The sequence below is a fragment of the Peromyscus maniculatus genome, chromosome 16 (assembly GCF_049852395.1).
Source record: "Peromyscus maniculatus bairdii isolate BWxNUB_F1_BW_parent chromosome 16, HU_Pman_BW_mat_3.1, whole genome shotgun sequence".
In the NCBI taxonomy this organism is placed as follows: Eukaryota; Metazoa; Chordata; class Mammalia; order Rodentia; family Cricetidae; genus Peromyscus; species Peromyscus maniculatus.
Genome location: NC_134867.1, coordinates 52390174 through 52407700, shown reverse-complemented (window position 1 = coordinate 52407700; position 17527 = coordinate 52390174). Strand labels below are relative to the sequence as shown.

At 45.1% G+C, this 17527-nt stretch overlaps 1 protein-coding gene across 1 annotated transcript in view; it reads right to left on the bottom strand.

Annotated features, from left to right (window-relative positions):
• Mthfd1l (methylenetetrahydrofolate dehydrogenase (NADP+ dependent) 1 like) overlaps positions 1-17527 on the bottom strand; it is a 192652-nt gene that overhangs the window by 107957 nt on the left and 67168 nt on the right. The window contains exons 17-19 of the mRNA XM_015996812.3: positions 10707-10783; positions 4506-4646; positions 4067-4135 (exon numbers count right to left, since the gene is read on the bottom strand). Of these exons, the coding sequence (XP_015852298.1) occupies positions 4067-4135; positions 4506-4646; positions 10707-10783 (287 nt within the window). The remainder of the gene's footprint in view (positions 1-4066; positions 4136-4505; positions 4647-10706; positions 10784-17527) is intronic.

The following is a 17527-nucleotide window of genomic DNA, read 5'->3' as shown; positions in this document are numbered from 1 at the left end:
TACTGCCCACAAATTAGACTTTTAGGCTATCCATGGATACAGACCTCCCTCTCCCCTAGTGTCGCTGATTCCAGGAGCCCTTCCCAAATGACTGTCTAGAATCAAGGCACAGACGGAGTTCATACATGCAACTATCTTAACCAATCTGCACTCTGTTTTTTAAACAACTTATCTGTTCACCTAATCTTAAACTAGTCAATGCCATAAATAAAAATGAGGAACAATGTCAATGTACTAAGCATTGCTTAGGAGAACGCCATTTATTAAATGAAACTAGACTTTCAGCGTGGCAGATATCTTAAAGGCTTAGTGATATCTATTTACTTACTTATGAGTTCACTTACTGTGCTAGGCCGAGGCCTTGCACATTGGAGGCAAGCACTGTACCACTGAGCTATCTCTCTGCACGGTGAGTTTTTGAGACAAGGTCTCAGTACACAATTCGGGCTGACTTTGAACTCTCTATGCAGTCCACCCTGACCTCAAAATGTCTAATTCTCCTGCCTCTCTGTATTGGGGTCACAGGTGAATACTACCATACCCAGAGATTGCTAAGATTTAAAACAACCTACCAAAGCACACTTATAGGTGTCAGATGGGACATGGTCCGAGAGAGGAAGGGTTCAGGCTACAGGGAAAAGGCGGTGGCAGTCGGGGAAGGTAGATGGGTAGCGGTGGGCAGACCTGTGCTTTCAGGGTTCTGTTCTGTGTTCCTCTGGCACTACAGCTGTCTGTTGAATTGGAGCCTGGGCCTTGTTCCTAAGCCCAGGGATGCCTTTGAATCATATCCTTACTTGGCAGTATCCAGCTCAGGTTTCATAGTCCTGCTAAACTGTCTGGTAGCTTTCTTTTTGCCCTAGGCCAGTAGTTCTCAACTTGTAGGTCGAAAACCTTTTGGGGGTATTGAACGACCCTTTCACAGGGGTCACCTAAGACCTTGGGAAAACACAGATAATTATATTATGATTATTTTAAAGATTTCTTTATTATGTATACAGTGTTCTGCTTGTATGCCAGAACAGGGCACCAGATCTCATTACAGATGGTTGTGAGCCACCATGTGGTTGCTGGGAATTGAACCTGGGTCTTCTGGAAGAGCAGCCAGTCCTCTTAACCTCTGAGCCATCTCTCCAGCCCGATATTATGACTCTTAACAGTAGGAAAATTACAGTCATGAAGTAGCAATGAAAACAGTTTTATGGTTGGGGGTCACCATGACATGAGGAACCGTATTAAAGGGTTGCAGCGTTCGGAAGGTTGAGAACCACTGATCTAGACCCCGTCTTTGGTCTCCTTGCCTGGAGCAGTATTCCGTAAGGCCCACACAGCATGGTCCCTTGGCTTCTCACACCTCCACCAGTTATCCTATGAACACACAGATACATGCTCCATGCTATTCTGTGCTCACATTCTCTGAGTTTTCTTATTCAGCTATTGTACCGAGGGGCAGGCAGTGGACTTGTCGGTCTGCTATCTGCCTTCCCAACCACTGTGCGACCTTCAGGAGTGCAGGGACCTCTGAATCCAAGCTCCCCATATGTTCTCAGCACCCACCCGCAGTATGTATGTCAACATTCTTTTTTTTTTTTTTTTTTTTTTTGGTTTTTTGAGACAGGGTTTCTCTGTGTAGCCTTACGCCTTTCCTGGAACTCGCTTTGGAGACCAGGCTGTCCTCGAACTCACAGACATCCGCCTGCCTCTGCCTCCTGAGTGCTTGGATTAAAGGCGTGTGCCACTACCGCCCTATGTCAACATTCTATATATAGTCAGAAGTTTTCCTGTGTCCCAAAGCCACTCAGTCCCAAATAAATACACAGAGGCTTATATTAATTACAAACTGTTTGATGTTTGGCTCAGGCTTCCTGCTAGCTGGCTCTTTCATCTTAAATTAGCCCATTTCTATTAATCTATGTATTGCCACGTGTCTGTGGCTTTACCTGTGTTCCATTACATATTGCTCCCCCAGCAGCGCTCAGTGTCTCCCCTGACTCCATCTTCTTCTCCCTGTATCTCTGCTTAGATTTCCTGCCTGCCTGTATCCTGTCTTGCCATAGGCCATAGCAGCTTCTTTATTAACCAATGATAGCAACACATATTCACAGCATAGCAACACATATTCACAGCGTGCAGAAAGACCATCCCACAGCAACATTCAATCTTCACCATTACCCTGTTGGGCTAGTTGTTACCGCCACCACTTTACATGGGAGAAAGTTGAGACTGAAGGAGTAAATAACTCATCCCCAGGACATAAATGTAAATGGCAAAGTGTCCATTCAAACTCAGCCTTTCATCAGCTGAGTACATGGATGGATTTGGACATTTACATGGTCTTTCTGCTCTGTTCTCCCAAGTACTTGCCCTCTGGCCACCTTTAACCCTCTTTCCCATGGCAGCTTAGCACAAATTTTAACTCTATCCAGTGACATTGACCGGAGTGGAAATATTTTTTCTCCCTGGCAACTGCCTATAAAAAGACCAGTGTAACATCTCTCACCCCCACATCTATTCTCTCTCTTTGTAAATATTGATTTTTTTGTTTATGAGGGTTTTGCCTGCATGTGTACCATATGCATGGCTCAGGCCAGAGGATATCTTATCCCCTGGAACTGGGGCTCTTGTGTGGGTGTTGGGAATCAAACCTAGTTCCTCTGTGAGAGCAGGAAGTGCTCTTAACTCCTGAGCGATCTCTCTAGCCCAGTATCTGTCTCTTTGCTAAACCCAATCCAGATACTTCCTCCCCGTTCGGATCTCTTTGGGTCTAAATCCTAAAAACTGTTATCTAGCCAAATCAAATGAATATGACCAGTAACTTAGAAACTAGGTTGTAATGTGTATACATGTTGGTGAAAACACTTGGAATCAAAGAAGCCAAGACAAAATGTCTGTGTTTGTGTACAAGACTATAAAAAGTGTCTCCACAAAAGTGACAAGAATAAATATATATCCTCAGAAAATATTTCTTGGCATTTACTGTATTTTACTTGGGGGAAAAAACCAATTTATTATTATAAAACAAACAATTGATAATTAACATAATAAATAAAGTTTAAAAAAAGTTAGACAATGTCAGATAAACATGGTGTTACCACCCATGGGTGCACTAGGTAGATCTTTATTTCCTATGTTCCTATTCTAGTCAGTTAAGCCAAAGCCAAGACATGAGTCACACTGAAGAATCAATAAATTCACTTTTAACTTTTTATTTATTTTTTTCAGAAGACCAAGGAGTTATTTTGACACTCGGGCCGAAAATGTTCGTATTGCCTAACGTCAATCCAATGAAAGCAAATGCTACGTTACAAACAATTATAAAAAGAAAACCAGGGGTGGACAGATACCTTACCATGAAGGATCTGAGTTTGAACTCCAGAACTCAAGTTAAAAAGACAGTAAAGGGAAAAAAAAAGGTGGCATGGTGCTGTGGATATCACTCTATATAAATAAAACACTGATGGCCAGTGACCAGGCAGGAAGTATAGGTGGGACAAAGAGAGAGGAGAATTGGGGAAACAGGAAGAAGGAAGGAGAGACACTGCAGCCACCACCAGGACAAGCAGCATGTAAAGACGCCGGTAAGCCACCAGCCACGTGGCAAGGTATAGATTTATGGAAATGGGTTAATTTAAGATATAAGAACATTTAGCAAGAAGCCTGCCATGGCCATACAGTTTATAAGTAATATAAGTTTCTGAGTGATTATTGTATACGTAGATTGTGGGACTGCGGGGCTTGGGGAACCAGGAGAGGAGCCCTCCAGCAACAGCATGGTGGCACACTTGTGATCCCAGGACCAGAGAGGCAGAGATCAGTGGAACCTTAGGACTGGGTGGCCAGTCAGTCTAGCATTATTGACAAGTTCCAGGCTAATGAAAGACCCTGTCTCAAAAACTAAAGTTGATAGTATCTGAGGAATAATAGTAGATGTTGACCTCTGACCTCTACACACATGCATGTATATGCATGTGGCACCCTCATCTAACACGCACACACACCTACAGATGCATAGTCACACATTAAAAAAAAGCAATACAAAAAATAAATAAATAAAAGGGAAACTACTTACTTCCAAGGTCTGCATCAGATTTGGTTTGATGGCATCTTTCATCAAAACCGTCAAGGCACCTGTCACCCCCTACAGGAAAGAAAAAGACACACAAATCAGCACGAGAAACCCTAGGCCCATGCTGATTTGTCCCCTTGGCCCCCTTCTGCTTCTAGGTGGGGGGCATCCCCCAAGCTGATCATGCACCTGGGATTGTTGGCTCTGCCCATGTCTTCCTCACCCCAGCCTGGGCAAAGTAGAGTAGGGATCAAGACAGACAAGAATATGAAATGCTTATGAAATACATCTCATGTGTTCTGGTTGCAGCCAGGTACAGACCTGTTATTAACACCAATGTGAAGGAGATAACGGGGCATGCGCGACTCTTCAGAACCTCCATTGTACACCAGTGTTCTCTGGATGGGCAGCAAGCTCCCCAGGGCCTCCGAGGAACACTCACCAAGTCCTCAGCGGTCACCGGCTGCCCGTCTTTGTCACTGGCCACCACCATCCTTCCTAGCCGCTCCTTCATGTCTGCGAGGCTATCCGTCAAGGCCAGCACCGCCATGATCTCGCTGGCCACTGCGATGTCAAATTGTGCCTGAGAGAGCAAAGCAGATGCTGTGGTCACCTGAGGGTTACTGGATGGACACTTTTCACAAGGTTTCGGCAGTCATAGCCGGGGTCTATCCCCTGTGGGTAGTAGGTTCACTTTCCTAGAGTTGCACAGCATGTAGGGTCTTGGCTTGTACCATCAAAGATGGCCTCCCTGGGTTGCCCACACTGTCTCCTGTGCTTTGCTGAATAGTGGTCATGTGGGTGGGACCTGTGGAACCCGCTGCTTATTTTACCATGAAGTGTGCTTCAGACTAAAATTAAGTACTAATGTATGGCAGGGGTGCAGCTCAATGGTGAAGTTCTTGCTTAGTACGAACGAAGCCCTGGGTTTGGTTCCCTCCAATTCCCAAAGTATGAGTGTCATTATCTCTCTTCTGAGCATCTTTATCACTAAAACTAAAAATTTCCCAGGACTTCTTCCTCCCCTCTCTTGGCTCCAAAAGCACAAAGGCAGGGGCCATATAGGAAGACTCCTCCTGGATACCCAGCAGGGACAACAGCCTGTGATACCCAATAGGTGTTTAGTGCATGCTGAATGAACTAGTCAGTGAACTACTGGCTATCTCTCTTCATAGCGGTGGGTCACATTATATTCGTCTCTACCCTGTGGATCTCGTCTCTCTTCTTTTTGTTGAGGTAGGAATTAAACCCAGGATGGTAGTACGCTAGGCAAGCACGCTACCACTGAGCTATCGGCCCATTAATACTTAATTACAAGTCTTTGTGTCCAGGAAAGATGAAACAGTGGAGTTAAGAGCATCCTGCCAGTTTCCTGATCCTGTGCACAAGGCCCACTTCTTGTTGAGTTTGATCTCAGCACAGTCTTGGCCCAGCAGCTAAAGAATGGCCCAGAACTGATGTGTGTCTGGTTCATGGCTCCATCCTATCCTAAGGCTCCCAGCAATGACAGTCAGAGAGCACTGACTTTCTTCAAAAATTTCCCAGGACTTCCTCCTCCCTTTTCTTGGCTCCAAAAGCATGTTGTACAGAGTCCAGTGGGAATGAAGAGGGAGACAAGAGTGTGTATTTCCTTCTCCTTGCAATCCAGCCACTGGGGAAATATCTGCACATAGCCACTTCGTTAAGCTCCAGCTTAATTCTCTGGATCCCAGGGGGAGTGTGAGTCAGACAGGTTCAAGCTCTCAGAGAGAGAATGGCTCTGCCCTGGTGGGATCACCTTAGGAGATATTTTATTACCTATTTCCATCACTGACAGATGAGGAAATGCAGGCAGGAAGGAGCTGGCTGGCTCCTTCCTGGTTGAGATTGTATTAGCCATTGATCTACTGAAAAAATACTGCCCAAAAGTTAAATACAGCTATATCCAATGACTATATTCTCAATACAACTCATTCTAAAACGTAAGTGATTTTTCATTGCATGAAATCGAACTTCCTATAGCACATATTACATTGTAAACAGTGCCTGGAAAAATGACCAAAATATTACTATTTCCCATGCATAATGTGAGCCTGGAAATACTTTTGCAATATGAACTACATAGCAAGCAACTTGTAGAATTTATAATGTGTATACAAGTACTTCACTTATAACTGTTTTAGTTCTAAAACTGTAAGCCTGTATCATTGTGGATGCTTCTAATCTAGCATTTGGAAGACTGAGGCAGGAGGATCATGAGTTTGGGGCCACCCTGGGCTACCTATTAAGTTCCATATGAGCATTCACTAAATAGCAAGACTCTGTGTGTGTGTCTGTGTGTGTGTCTCTCTCTGTGTGTGAATGCATGTATGTATCAATGCAAACCGAGTCAATCTAAGATCATTCACATAATTGAGACTATTTAGGGACCATTGTTCCTCATGTCACTAACCAATGTGCTTGGGAGAGGAATGTTCATATTTTGTAGCAAATAAAACACTTCAAAATTACATAAAGGGACAAATGGATTGCCACGGATATAAACAAAAGGACAGAATATAATGTTTCTCAGATTGCCAGAGATTGAAATAAAAGGACAGTGAGTATACAATGCAGCTAGGTCAGTGAGTGGATTTAACTTTTCTGGAAAGCAATGCAGAAATCTATGCAATGTACAATACACTGGCTCTACAATTATATCACCAGAAATCTACCCCCAACAATACCAGACAAGTACATAAGCACCAACATACTTATCACAGCCTATTTAAGAGAGTCAACCACAATGAATAGCCTGTGTGTCCTTTAACAGAAATTGGTGAGCTGGCTGATATATCTACATGAGTTTATGTAGCCATTAAAACCCATGACATACAGTTTTACCTTTATTAATGAGGGATAATGATGTACTGAGTATGACGGTTAAAATAAGCAATGAATATTCTAATATAACTCATTATTACTTAAAAAATGCCCAAAACAATACAAAATATTAGCAACCTGCCAAGTAATTTAAACTGGTACTATGTATACTAGGCTGTCTTTTTTTTTTTTTTTGGAGCTGAGAATCGAACCCAGAGCCCACTGAGCTAAATCCCCAACTCATACTACAGGGATCCTCCTGCCTCTGCCTTCTAAATCCTAGGATTACAGGCACATACCACCACATGTATCTACACTACTAATCTATAGCGCTATAGATACCATTTCACAGTGGTATTTGATTTTTTATATCTGTCAACTGTCATTTATTTGTTCAACAGATACCTATTGACACCACCTACTCACTGTGACAAATATTTGCTCTAAGTATAGAGGACAATGGTGAGTACAGAAGGCAGAACTCCGCTTTCAGGAGCATGTGAGAACTGGCTGTTAAGAAGGTATTCAGGTGCAGGATTCAGCCAGGAGAGAGGAGAATTTGGGGACAGAACCCTGCAGTGTTATGTAAGGTGGCCAGGGTGGCCAGCCATATCTGAGTACTAATGGTTGAATGTTTTTGTTAGACACAATGATCCATGTCATATGTCCCAGATGACCTCTAGTCTTAAATTTTCTGTGTGAGTCACTGTTTTAGAAGGAAGATTTTGATTTTGAAGGTTATCAAAAATGGTCTATGGCTTCCTTTGCCGTCTCTGCATGTTGTCAGGGACAGCTCCGCTGTATAGTGACTGCTAATGGCTGCCTTGTTCCGGGATGGCTGGCTCCTATTTTTTTTCTCACGCTAATGTGTTTCACGTTAGCTCCATTGTTCTTCTCTTTCTGCTGAAGCTTCCATCATCCTTCCCCTTCAGAACTCTGAATGAATTTCCCCAAGGCCACCTGGCATTTGGTGTTGTTGATGAGGATTTTTATTCCTCTGTGAGTAATCAGGACCTTTTCTCTTTGGCAGCACTTAGGAATTTCTTCTTTATTCCTTCATGTTCTGAAATTTCAGCCTGATGTTTCTGGGCAGAAGTCTTTGTCCCCCCCCCCCCTTTTCTGTGCTGTATTTGTCTTTTAAAATGGAAACGCTGTTTTCCTCCAATTGAGGAATTCTTGTCCTGTTAGTTCGTTGAATAGGCCGCCCACTCTGTTCAGAGGTGCAGTCCTCAGGAGACTCTGACTGACGAGGCTCTTTTTTGCCTATGTCTTCATGTATGTGTGTGTGTGTGTGTGTGTGTGTGTGTGTTTATGTGTGTGTGCACACGCAGGCCGGAGATTGGCATCAGTCTTCCTCAACTGTTCTACCTTGTGAGTAGAAGTGGCTGAACAGCAATTCCCAAGGATTCCTCTGTCCCTGCCTCCCCAATGCTGGGGTCACAGGTACATGCCATCACGCCTGACTTCCCTTACATGGGTGCTGGGAATCTGAATTCAGGTCCTTATGTTTATGTCCCGACTGAGCCATCTCTCTAGTCCATGTGATCATTTTTGAGATAGGGTTTTTCTATTGTAACCAAGGTTGGCTTCAAACTTGCAATCCTCCTGACTCAGGCTCCTGAGTGCTGGCATTATAGTCATGTGCCATTGTGCCCTGATAGAACCTTTATAATTGAGGGTTGGTGTGTTTGGGGGGATCAAATCTAGGGTCTTCAGGACTTCCAGGTATGTGCTTTCGGTTTCTTAAACTTTTGGGTTTCTTTTTTATTGTTTTCCTCTGGGAACCATTTCTAGAGAGTCCCTCGGTTAGAAGTCCCTCTCTCGTGCACTTACTCCCTCCTCACCTCAGTTTTCTACACCCATGGTACTACTTTTCGGATCTTAACACAATTCTTGGAGCATCAGTGAACTCTCACTGGGTACGTACCGTACCACACCACTCAGACTCCGCCCCTTGGTCTCCTATTTTGTTCTCTTGGGTGTCTGAGCTCCTCTTCCCAGGACCCGGTCAGTTTTCATGTTGTATATTTCTTTACACGTGAGGTGACTGCTGGCTTGAGGCCCTCTCTTACATGTCTGAGGATATAACATCAGCCATGTCTAGTTTGCGTGCCCATGTCCCCAAGGAGGGCGAGCTGCCGTTGACCCCTTCAGTGGAACCATTCCCAGGCCCATTGCTACCCTTCAGGTGCTTAACACGCTAATGTCAAAAGTCTGTGTTCTCCTCAAAAAAGGGTCGCCACAGTGTGCTGGTTTTCTCTAAATGAATACTTCACTGACACCTTCCAGGCAAGCAGCGTGGCAGACCACAACCTGTGACTGCAACATGAATGGTTCCCTATGGGGCGGGCAGTGATCCTGTCCCGGACCTCGGAATCCAGCACAGGTCCCCAGGCTGGGTTATGCCTGTGTACAGGCTGTGGCCAGGTGGATAAGTACCACAGTTAGGTCCCCATCCACCAGTGTCTAGGGATCATCCCCAAATACTAACCCTAAAGGGTGGCCAGTTTCTCCCGCTCTGAGAGCTAGGACATCTTGCACCGTTGAATTTAGAGGTTCCTCTCCATATTCTAGGTTGTCCTCTCTATGAATTGAATTCCTTCCCCAAACTTTTCAGGAATGGTTGTAGTTTTCTAGCACAGATAAGGTGGATCATGTGAAATGTTTGTGTGTGAAAGATCCAGAGTTTGGGGCAAGAAGGGAGGTACCTGGGTGCAGTCAAGCTTCTTGATCTAACTCCACATTCAGTCTTCTCTCTCTCTCTCTCTCTCTCTCTCTCTCTCTCTCTCTCTCTCTCTCTCTCTCTCTCTCTCTCTCTCCCCCCCCCCTACCATGAATGTGTGTGTATGGTATGTATGTGTACATGTGTGTGAGTTAAGGAGGAGTGTCTGCCTTGATCACGCTCCATCTTACACAATGAGGCAGGGTCTCTCACCTGAACCCAGAGCTTATCAGGTATAGCTGGCTGGGTTGAGCTCTTCTTTGTTTCCTAAGTGCTTGGGTCACAAGCGGGTCACCATGCCCGTCCAACATAAGTGAGGGTGTGCGAGCCTGAACTCCAGGCTTCATGCTTGTGCAGAAAGTGTTTTACCCATCGAGTGATCTCCTCTCACTCCCTTTTTAATTCAAAATCTATCAAAAGTACCCAAATCCATTTGGTATGAGAAATGACTATTATCATAAAAGTAACTTTTTCCACTAATAAAAATTTAATGTAAAGCCCATAAATTAAAAAAAAAAAAAATTCCAAAGAAAGTTTACTATAAAAAAATTAGAAGGCTGTTGTGCCTGGCTAAAAAATTATGGAGTGAATTTATATTTCCTAAGTGCCACTATCCCACATCAGAGACCCATTAAATGGAGGCAGAGCTCATAATTTTCGCCCCACATTGTCTGCTTTTGAGTAATAAGCTATTATCCTTTGGAAAAAAAACCCTCCATATTATTAAACCCAATAAGTAGGTGTTTGCCCTTTGGTTTATGAAACTGGAGTGGTGTAACCTGAGACTTTCACTTTTCCATTGTTACACAGTTGTAGTGTGGGACGTTCCCGAATGAGTCTCCCCAGAAACACAGCCAAAAGCACACGGAAGAGGACACTGGAAACTTTGTGACTCCTGACGCTGTCATTTCCAGAGCAATCCTGATACCCTCCAGTCCTAGAGCAGCAGAGCAACTGGAAACCCACCCGAGACAGCGGGAGAGCCACCAGAGCTGCTGCTGGGGCAATGGACACAAAATGCAAAGACTGGAAACCAAGGCGAGGAAGGGCAGACACTTCCGGGAAGATGGCGCCACCTACCTGCCGGGAACATCCTTTCTCTGTGCTTCCCTGCCCGATGGTTATTTTTCTCAGGAATCGGTCATTGGTATCCAATACTGAAAGAGAACAGGTCGGTTATTCAATCAACAAATAGGGACTGACCATGCTGGGAGACGGTAAGGAAGGAGCAGAAAACAAGAGTCAAGGTCTGGCTTCATTGGAGGAATTGAATGAGGGTGAAAAACATAGGCTAGGGGTAAGTGTCTTATTGACAGCGTGTCAGGTGAGCTGGGCTGGGGTGCTTTTGATTAGGCAGCAAGGACAAGTAGTTCCGAGAGTGTGTTTTACACGGACATCTAAGTGACAAGGAGAAGTTAGTTCGGTTTCTCCTACAAGTAACAGCCAAATGGCCCAGTAATTCTACTCCTGTGTGTTATCCAAAAGCCTGAACACGGAGACCTGAACAGATGTGTATGTGTTCATGCTCATTCACAGTGGCCAGAAAGTAGAAGCAACCAATGTTTCCACCAATAAGATAAATGGACTGACTCACAATGTAATCTCACACACCATAAAATGAGCGTTTTGGTATATGCTCCACATATATTCGAAATATTATGCAGACACAGAAGAGCAAATGCTGTATGGTTCTCCCTCCATGAGGGACCAAGAGTAGGCAAATCCACAGACACAGAAAACAGAACAGCCAGGGTCAGCAGCAGAGGAGATGCTACTACTGTTTCTTGGGCAGTGGTTCTTCAACCTGTGGGTCGAAGACCCATTCAGGAGTCACATATCGGACATCCTGCATATCAGATATTTACATTATGATTCATAACGGTAGCAAAATTACAGGTATGAAGTAGCAACAAAAGTAACTGTATGGTTGGGGGTCAGCACAACATAAGGATTAACTGTATTGAGGGGTCACAGCGTTAGGAGGGTTGAGAACCGCTGGTCTCGGGCTTCGGTAGGGGATGATGCTAAGCTTTGGGTATGGCCAATGGCAACAGAGCAATCACTGTGGATGCAGTTAACGCTATCAGCTGCACAGTTACCGATGGTTAACGTGGTAACTATTGGGTCATGCATATTTTAACCGCAATAAAAAGAAAAGCCAAAGGAAACAGAGCACACAGGAGGAGACTGACTGTAATTAGATCAGACATAGCCCTTGCTTGTGTGAACTGCACCGGTTCAGAATATCTGTGAAAACTATTTGGCTTAGAAAAAACCCAATTTATAATGCCAAGAAAGGCAGAAGAGACACTTCCCTCATCTTTGTGATTTAAAACAGCAGGGCTGTTCACAGCAACAACTGAGATCCAGCTTACTAAATGCATAACATGCCACCAATGAAAACGGAAAACAGAGATTATGTATTTGGGGACCAGGAGTATCTGTAGGATGGAGACTGTTCATCTTCCTAATGACATGAAAACCCTTCTTGGGCCCTCACCCTAGCTGCTGCTGCCATGTCTGTCTGTCTGTCTGTCTGTCTCTCTCTCACACATACACACACTCAGCCACACTCACAGCCAAATATATATATCAACTTCCACTTTTATTTTTTAAGCCTGAAGTAGAACACCTGCAAGGTCAAACAAAGGATTACATCTCAAATGGTGTCACCAGCTACTATTTTTACTCCCACGATGCTAGGCACACAGTCACACGCAATAAAACCATCTCCTTTTCTGCTGTGTAGTCTATTGTGTAGTCTATCAACACTCTTGGTCACAGACTGAGGTCACACCCCCATCAAATGTATTTAAAGTCAACAGCGGAGCATTCAAATTTTAGTTGGATCAAGGGAAGACAAGCAAAAGGGTTCGATCAAACTACTGCATCATCCAAAGGACACTGTGCCTTTCGTAATGCCTCCGCAGAGCGCTGTGACCTACCAGGATACTTCCACCCGGGGGAAAGAGCTGTGTGAATTCAGCACTAGTGACACATGAGAGAAGATGTGCTGGATCAGTTCCAACCCACAAGACACGGATGTGGCTAAAGCCCTAAGAAACCAACAGGAACACACAGCTGGCATCTCTGTGACAGAGCAAAAGGCAGCATATGCTACATCCTCATTCCTTCCCAGAGCAGGTTCTGAGGGCTTCTGCTGTGCTCAGTCCTGTGCTGGCTAGGCAGGGACATGAAGGTGCACCAGGCACCAGTCTCTGACTCCTGGCATTTCCCAAGAGGAGATGCACACCAGAGCACATGCGCGGAAGGAAGGCAGTGGGGCCTGGGGGCTGATGGGTTTATTTATTTATTTATTTTTTTCTTGCTCTAAGTAGTTTCTTTAGCTAGTGTTGATGATGTTCAGAGGAACACCCGGAGCATTCCCAATCCTTCAAGGAACCAATGCCAGCCCAGGAACTGAAGGGCAGGTGTAGAATGAATCTTAAAAGTTCTTATTAATAAAATCAAACCTGAGGCCAGTTATTGGGTCAATGCTGGTAGATCAGAGAGACAGAATAAGCCACAGCTATCTCACCTGGCCAACTTCTCAGCTGGTCCTGTTTCCTCAGACTGGAAGCTTCTGTGTCCTCATCCCAATGGCTCTCAGCTGAACTGCTGCTTAAAAGCCTGAATGCTTAACCAGGCAAATGCTGAACCAGCCAAATGCTTCTAGTTTCTGGTCCTCATGCCTTATATACCTTTCTGCTTTCTACCATCACTCCCTATGATTAAAGGCTTGCTTCCTGGGATTAGAGGTGCGAGTCACCATGCCTGGCTGTTTCCAATGTGGCCTTGAACTCACAGAGATCCCAGGTGGATTTCTGCCTCTGGAATGCTAGGATTAAAGGCATGTGCTATCACTGCCTAACTAGTGGCTTTTCTGTTCTCTGACCCCAGATAAGTTTATTAAGGTACACAATATTTTGGGGAACACAATACCACCACAGGCAGGGACAGGTGCCAGACCAGGGCAGGCTCGTTTATCCCATGATGCCACTGGGCTACGGTTGAGAAGCAGAGGCGTGGTATCTGAGGGGAAGCAGAGGCTGACACTGAGTAGGGTTGGTGGGCCCTTGGGCTTGTGACGGGGAGATGGACTTGTGTGGGAGAGGGTAAGTCTGGGGAGCGAGGTTCTCTAAGAGGCAGCGGCTTTGGGGTACCCAATGTAACGAAGCCTAGTTTGCTGGTCCTTGGGAGATATTATATGCCTGGAGATAAGCTTCTCTTCCTGCCTCTGTGATGTGCTTCGGGAACAGTCCAGCATCTTAAGCTCTATTCTATCACCTGGGTTATACTTGTCCTCACTCAAAGCCAGAGCACTCCACCAGTAACCGTGTTCCGTTCATCCATGACGAGTCCTCCTTCTCAAACTAACTCACCAGTCAGAACCAAATTCACGATCAAATTTCAGCCTGAATTCCTCTGACCCAGGTGGCTGGTCCTCAGTAATCAAGACTGCTTCCCTCTAGCACTCCGGACAGTAATGGAAGTCTGGATTTTCTTGGGATAACTTTTGAAATTGTCACTTCCACTAAAATTGATTTGTAACCACAGAGTATTCTAATCCTTCCTGTCTTTGCACAGAGAATCCAATTGCATGCACATCAAAGAGGTGATACATCATGATTTCTGAGGTTGGGGCCCAGGTACAGATGTGCAAGGATGCCAGTTGGTCTGAGAGTGTCTTTTTCAGCAGAGCCGCACATAGGGTTGAAAATATTCCATCACCTAATTTTTCTTTTACTAAAAGCTCCCCCCACCCCTGACAAAACAATTTAAAGAGGAACACAAACTCAGAGAAAGCTTTGAAAGGTTGACTGCACATTTCGCAAACAAATGGCATTTTAATAATAGATCCTTCTAGTTTAAAAAAAATTCTAGAAAAAAAAATGATGCCCCAGTAAAATGCTGAAAATATTCATGTCGGCTGTTTAAAATATTGTTTATTGGTCTAGTTTAGACTTGTGGCATGAATAGGTCATAGCTCATCCCCAAAGGACTACTCTGGAGTCATTTAAAATGACCGCCCCAGGTAGTGGGAATATGGCTTGGAGGCAGAGTATATGCACTGCATGCCGAAGGCTGTGTGGGTTAAATCTCTACCACCATGAGAAATAATAAATGAATAAACTATCCCAAGAAAGGGCTAACAAAGTAGAACGTGCTTAGGTTATAACTGAATTGGGGAGGAAATAGAATCCACACAATTAAATGGCAATAGAGCTGTACAGAAAAACTGGATACACCCAAAACCATGATTAGCAGTTATTTAGCATTGTGAAACGTCACTTCATTTTTTTTGGACACATTTGGACAAAATCTTTACGATAGTATTACTTGCTTTAAAATAAAAAATGGATCCTTGCAAGAGTGCTGAAGGAGATTTTAACTGGATCTTAGGAGACAAAGACCGCAGAGAAACAACACAGCACAGCCGTGACCCTCGAAGGGTCACGGGGGACGTGCTTCTGCGGTTCCATGTGTTCACATTGCAGTGGAGGGAAGCTGATGTTACTGCAGGTTCGGCATCCAAACGCCAAACCTTGTTGAGTGTTAATATAATACTGCTAGTGGAAAATCCCACAGCCCGAAACCGCTTCATGTACAAAACGATTTAAAAGAATCTAGGAAACATCCTTTAGGCTATGAGCGGGAGATGTAAATACAACAGATGAACTTTGTGTTTAGGCTTGGCTGTCATTATTGCGCTATCTGCCCAAACCACCAAATCTCTGAAGTTTGGAACACTGCTGGTCTCGGCTGTTCTGGATAAAGGGCTACTACTCTGTGTAGATGAAGAAACTGAGGAAGTGGTTTAATCGAAAGTTGTAAAGCTCAAATGTTGCAGAGCTAAGAAGACTGTGCCTGGTCTTCCTTTGTCTCTTGGCTGCAAGGTCTGCTGGGAGATTCTTACTGGCTTGGCTGAATGGGCTATTGAGAAGACAGCTCAGGAAGGTGGGAGGCTGGCTGAGTCTGGAAGGAAGACTGACCTAGAAAAGAGATGGGCTAAGGATGGTTATGGCCAAGAAAAAGGTGGCAAGACGGTGAAGCAGGCCCCTGGTGGAGAGAAGACAGAAACTAGGTACCAGAAGTCCCGAGTGACAGACTAATGGTAATCTGATGGACCATGATGGCAGCTACCGAGGCTTCTGACTGACAGGCTGGTCGCTCTGTATTAGAAACCTACTGAACTAAGGGATGGAGATGCAAACAGGAGAATGTGCTAAAAGGGAACTTAGAATTCAGGCATTGATTAAACATATTCTGAAAGAGGACAGAAGTGGGAGAATGGGGGGGCAGGTCTGAGACAGTCAGTCCAGGAACACATGTCATCCATCATTTTGGTGGCCTGTGGGGTTTATCAGCTGAGCTTGCCACATTCCTGTGGAGTACAGACATCATCATCTCCATGACTCTATTCAAAGCTCGAGAACAGAGCAGGGACACCTGTTCAAGGCCACATCGCTAAGCAGAGTGGCGGCTACTCTCCAGGCGGAATTCCATGGTCAGTCCTTTGCCCACTGTTCCACTGAAGTGACCTGATGAAAAGCCGGGCAGGGGAAGGGATGTCATCGAGGGGGAGGCAAGGAAGGAGGAGGGAACATCGAGGCTGTCTGTGCAGCGTGTAATTGCCGGAGCGATACATACGTAGGACACAGTTGGAAACACACCTGTAAGCCTAACACCCTCGGGAGGCAGAAACAGGAGGATCGAGGCAAATTCCAGGCCGTTTGAAGCCAGCCAGAGCTACATCACAAGACCTTGTTTGTAGCACGAATCCTAACTGGTCTGAATAATAAACACCCAGAGTCAGATACAGGGGTAAATGTTAAAAAATCAGAGACAGAAGAGCAAGCCACAGCCACCACCTCTCACCTCACCAACTCCTCAGCCTGAAAGAGAGCGAGCTCCTGCCTCCTCCCACCTTATATTCCTCTCTCTGCCTAGCCATATCACTTCCTGTCTCCACCTCTCTAGTGCTGGGATTAAAGGTGTGTGCCACCACTGCCCGGCTCTGTTTCTCATTTAGACTGGATCGATCTTGTGTAGCCCAGGGTGGCCTTGAACTCACAGAGACCCAACTGCCTCTGCTTCCCGAGTGCTGGGATTAAAGGTGTGTAGCACCACTGCCTGACCTCCATGACTAACTAGTGGCTTAGCTCCATGATATGGCTGGGCAGAGAGAGAGGAAATTAAGGCAGCAGGAGACAGGAGCTCACTCTCTTTGAGGATAAGGAGTTGTCGAGGTAAGAGGTGGTGGCTGGGGCTTGCTCTTTTGTCTCTCTGATTTTCAGGAAAGCTTTATTTGTTAGATCACACACAAAATACCACCAGATTGTCTCAGAAACAGAAGGGACTAGGGAGATGGCTCAGCTGATAAAGTATGCCGTACAACAAGAGAACCCGAGTTTGATCCCCAGCACTCAAATAAAAGCATTAGGGAAGCAGAGAAAAGAGGAGCCTTTGGGCTTTCTGGCCGGCCAGTCTAACTATAGGCTCAGAAAGACACCCGATGTCAACTGCCGGTCTCCATGCGCATGTGCATGCTTGCGCACACCCCCATGCCCCAATCAAAATAAAAAGAGGCGCTGAGAGGTGGCTTGTGGTGGTATTCTAATTGTACTGAAATGTGATTTTGATTGTATGTTAATAAATAAAGTTGCCCGGGGGTCAGAGCTATTAGAGCCATAGACAGAGTGTGGCAGTGGTGGTGCATGCCTTTAATCCCATAGATCTCCATGTGTTCAGGGAAACAGCCAGGCTTGGTGACTCATGCCTTTAATCCCCGAAACAAGCCTTTAATCCTAAGGAGTGATGGTAGAAAGCAGAAAGGTATATAAGGCGTGAGGACCAGAAACTAGAGGCATTTGGCTGGTTAAGCATTTGGCTGGTTAAGC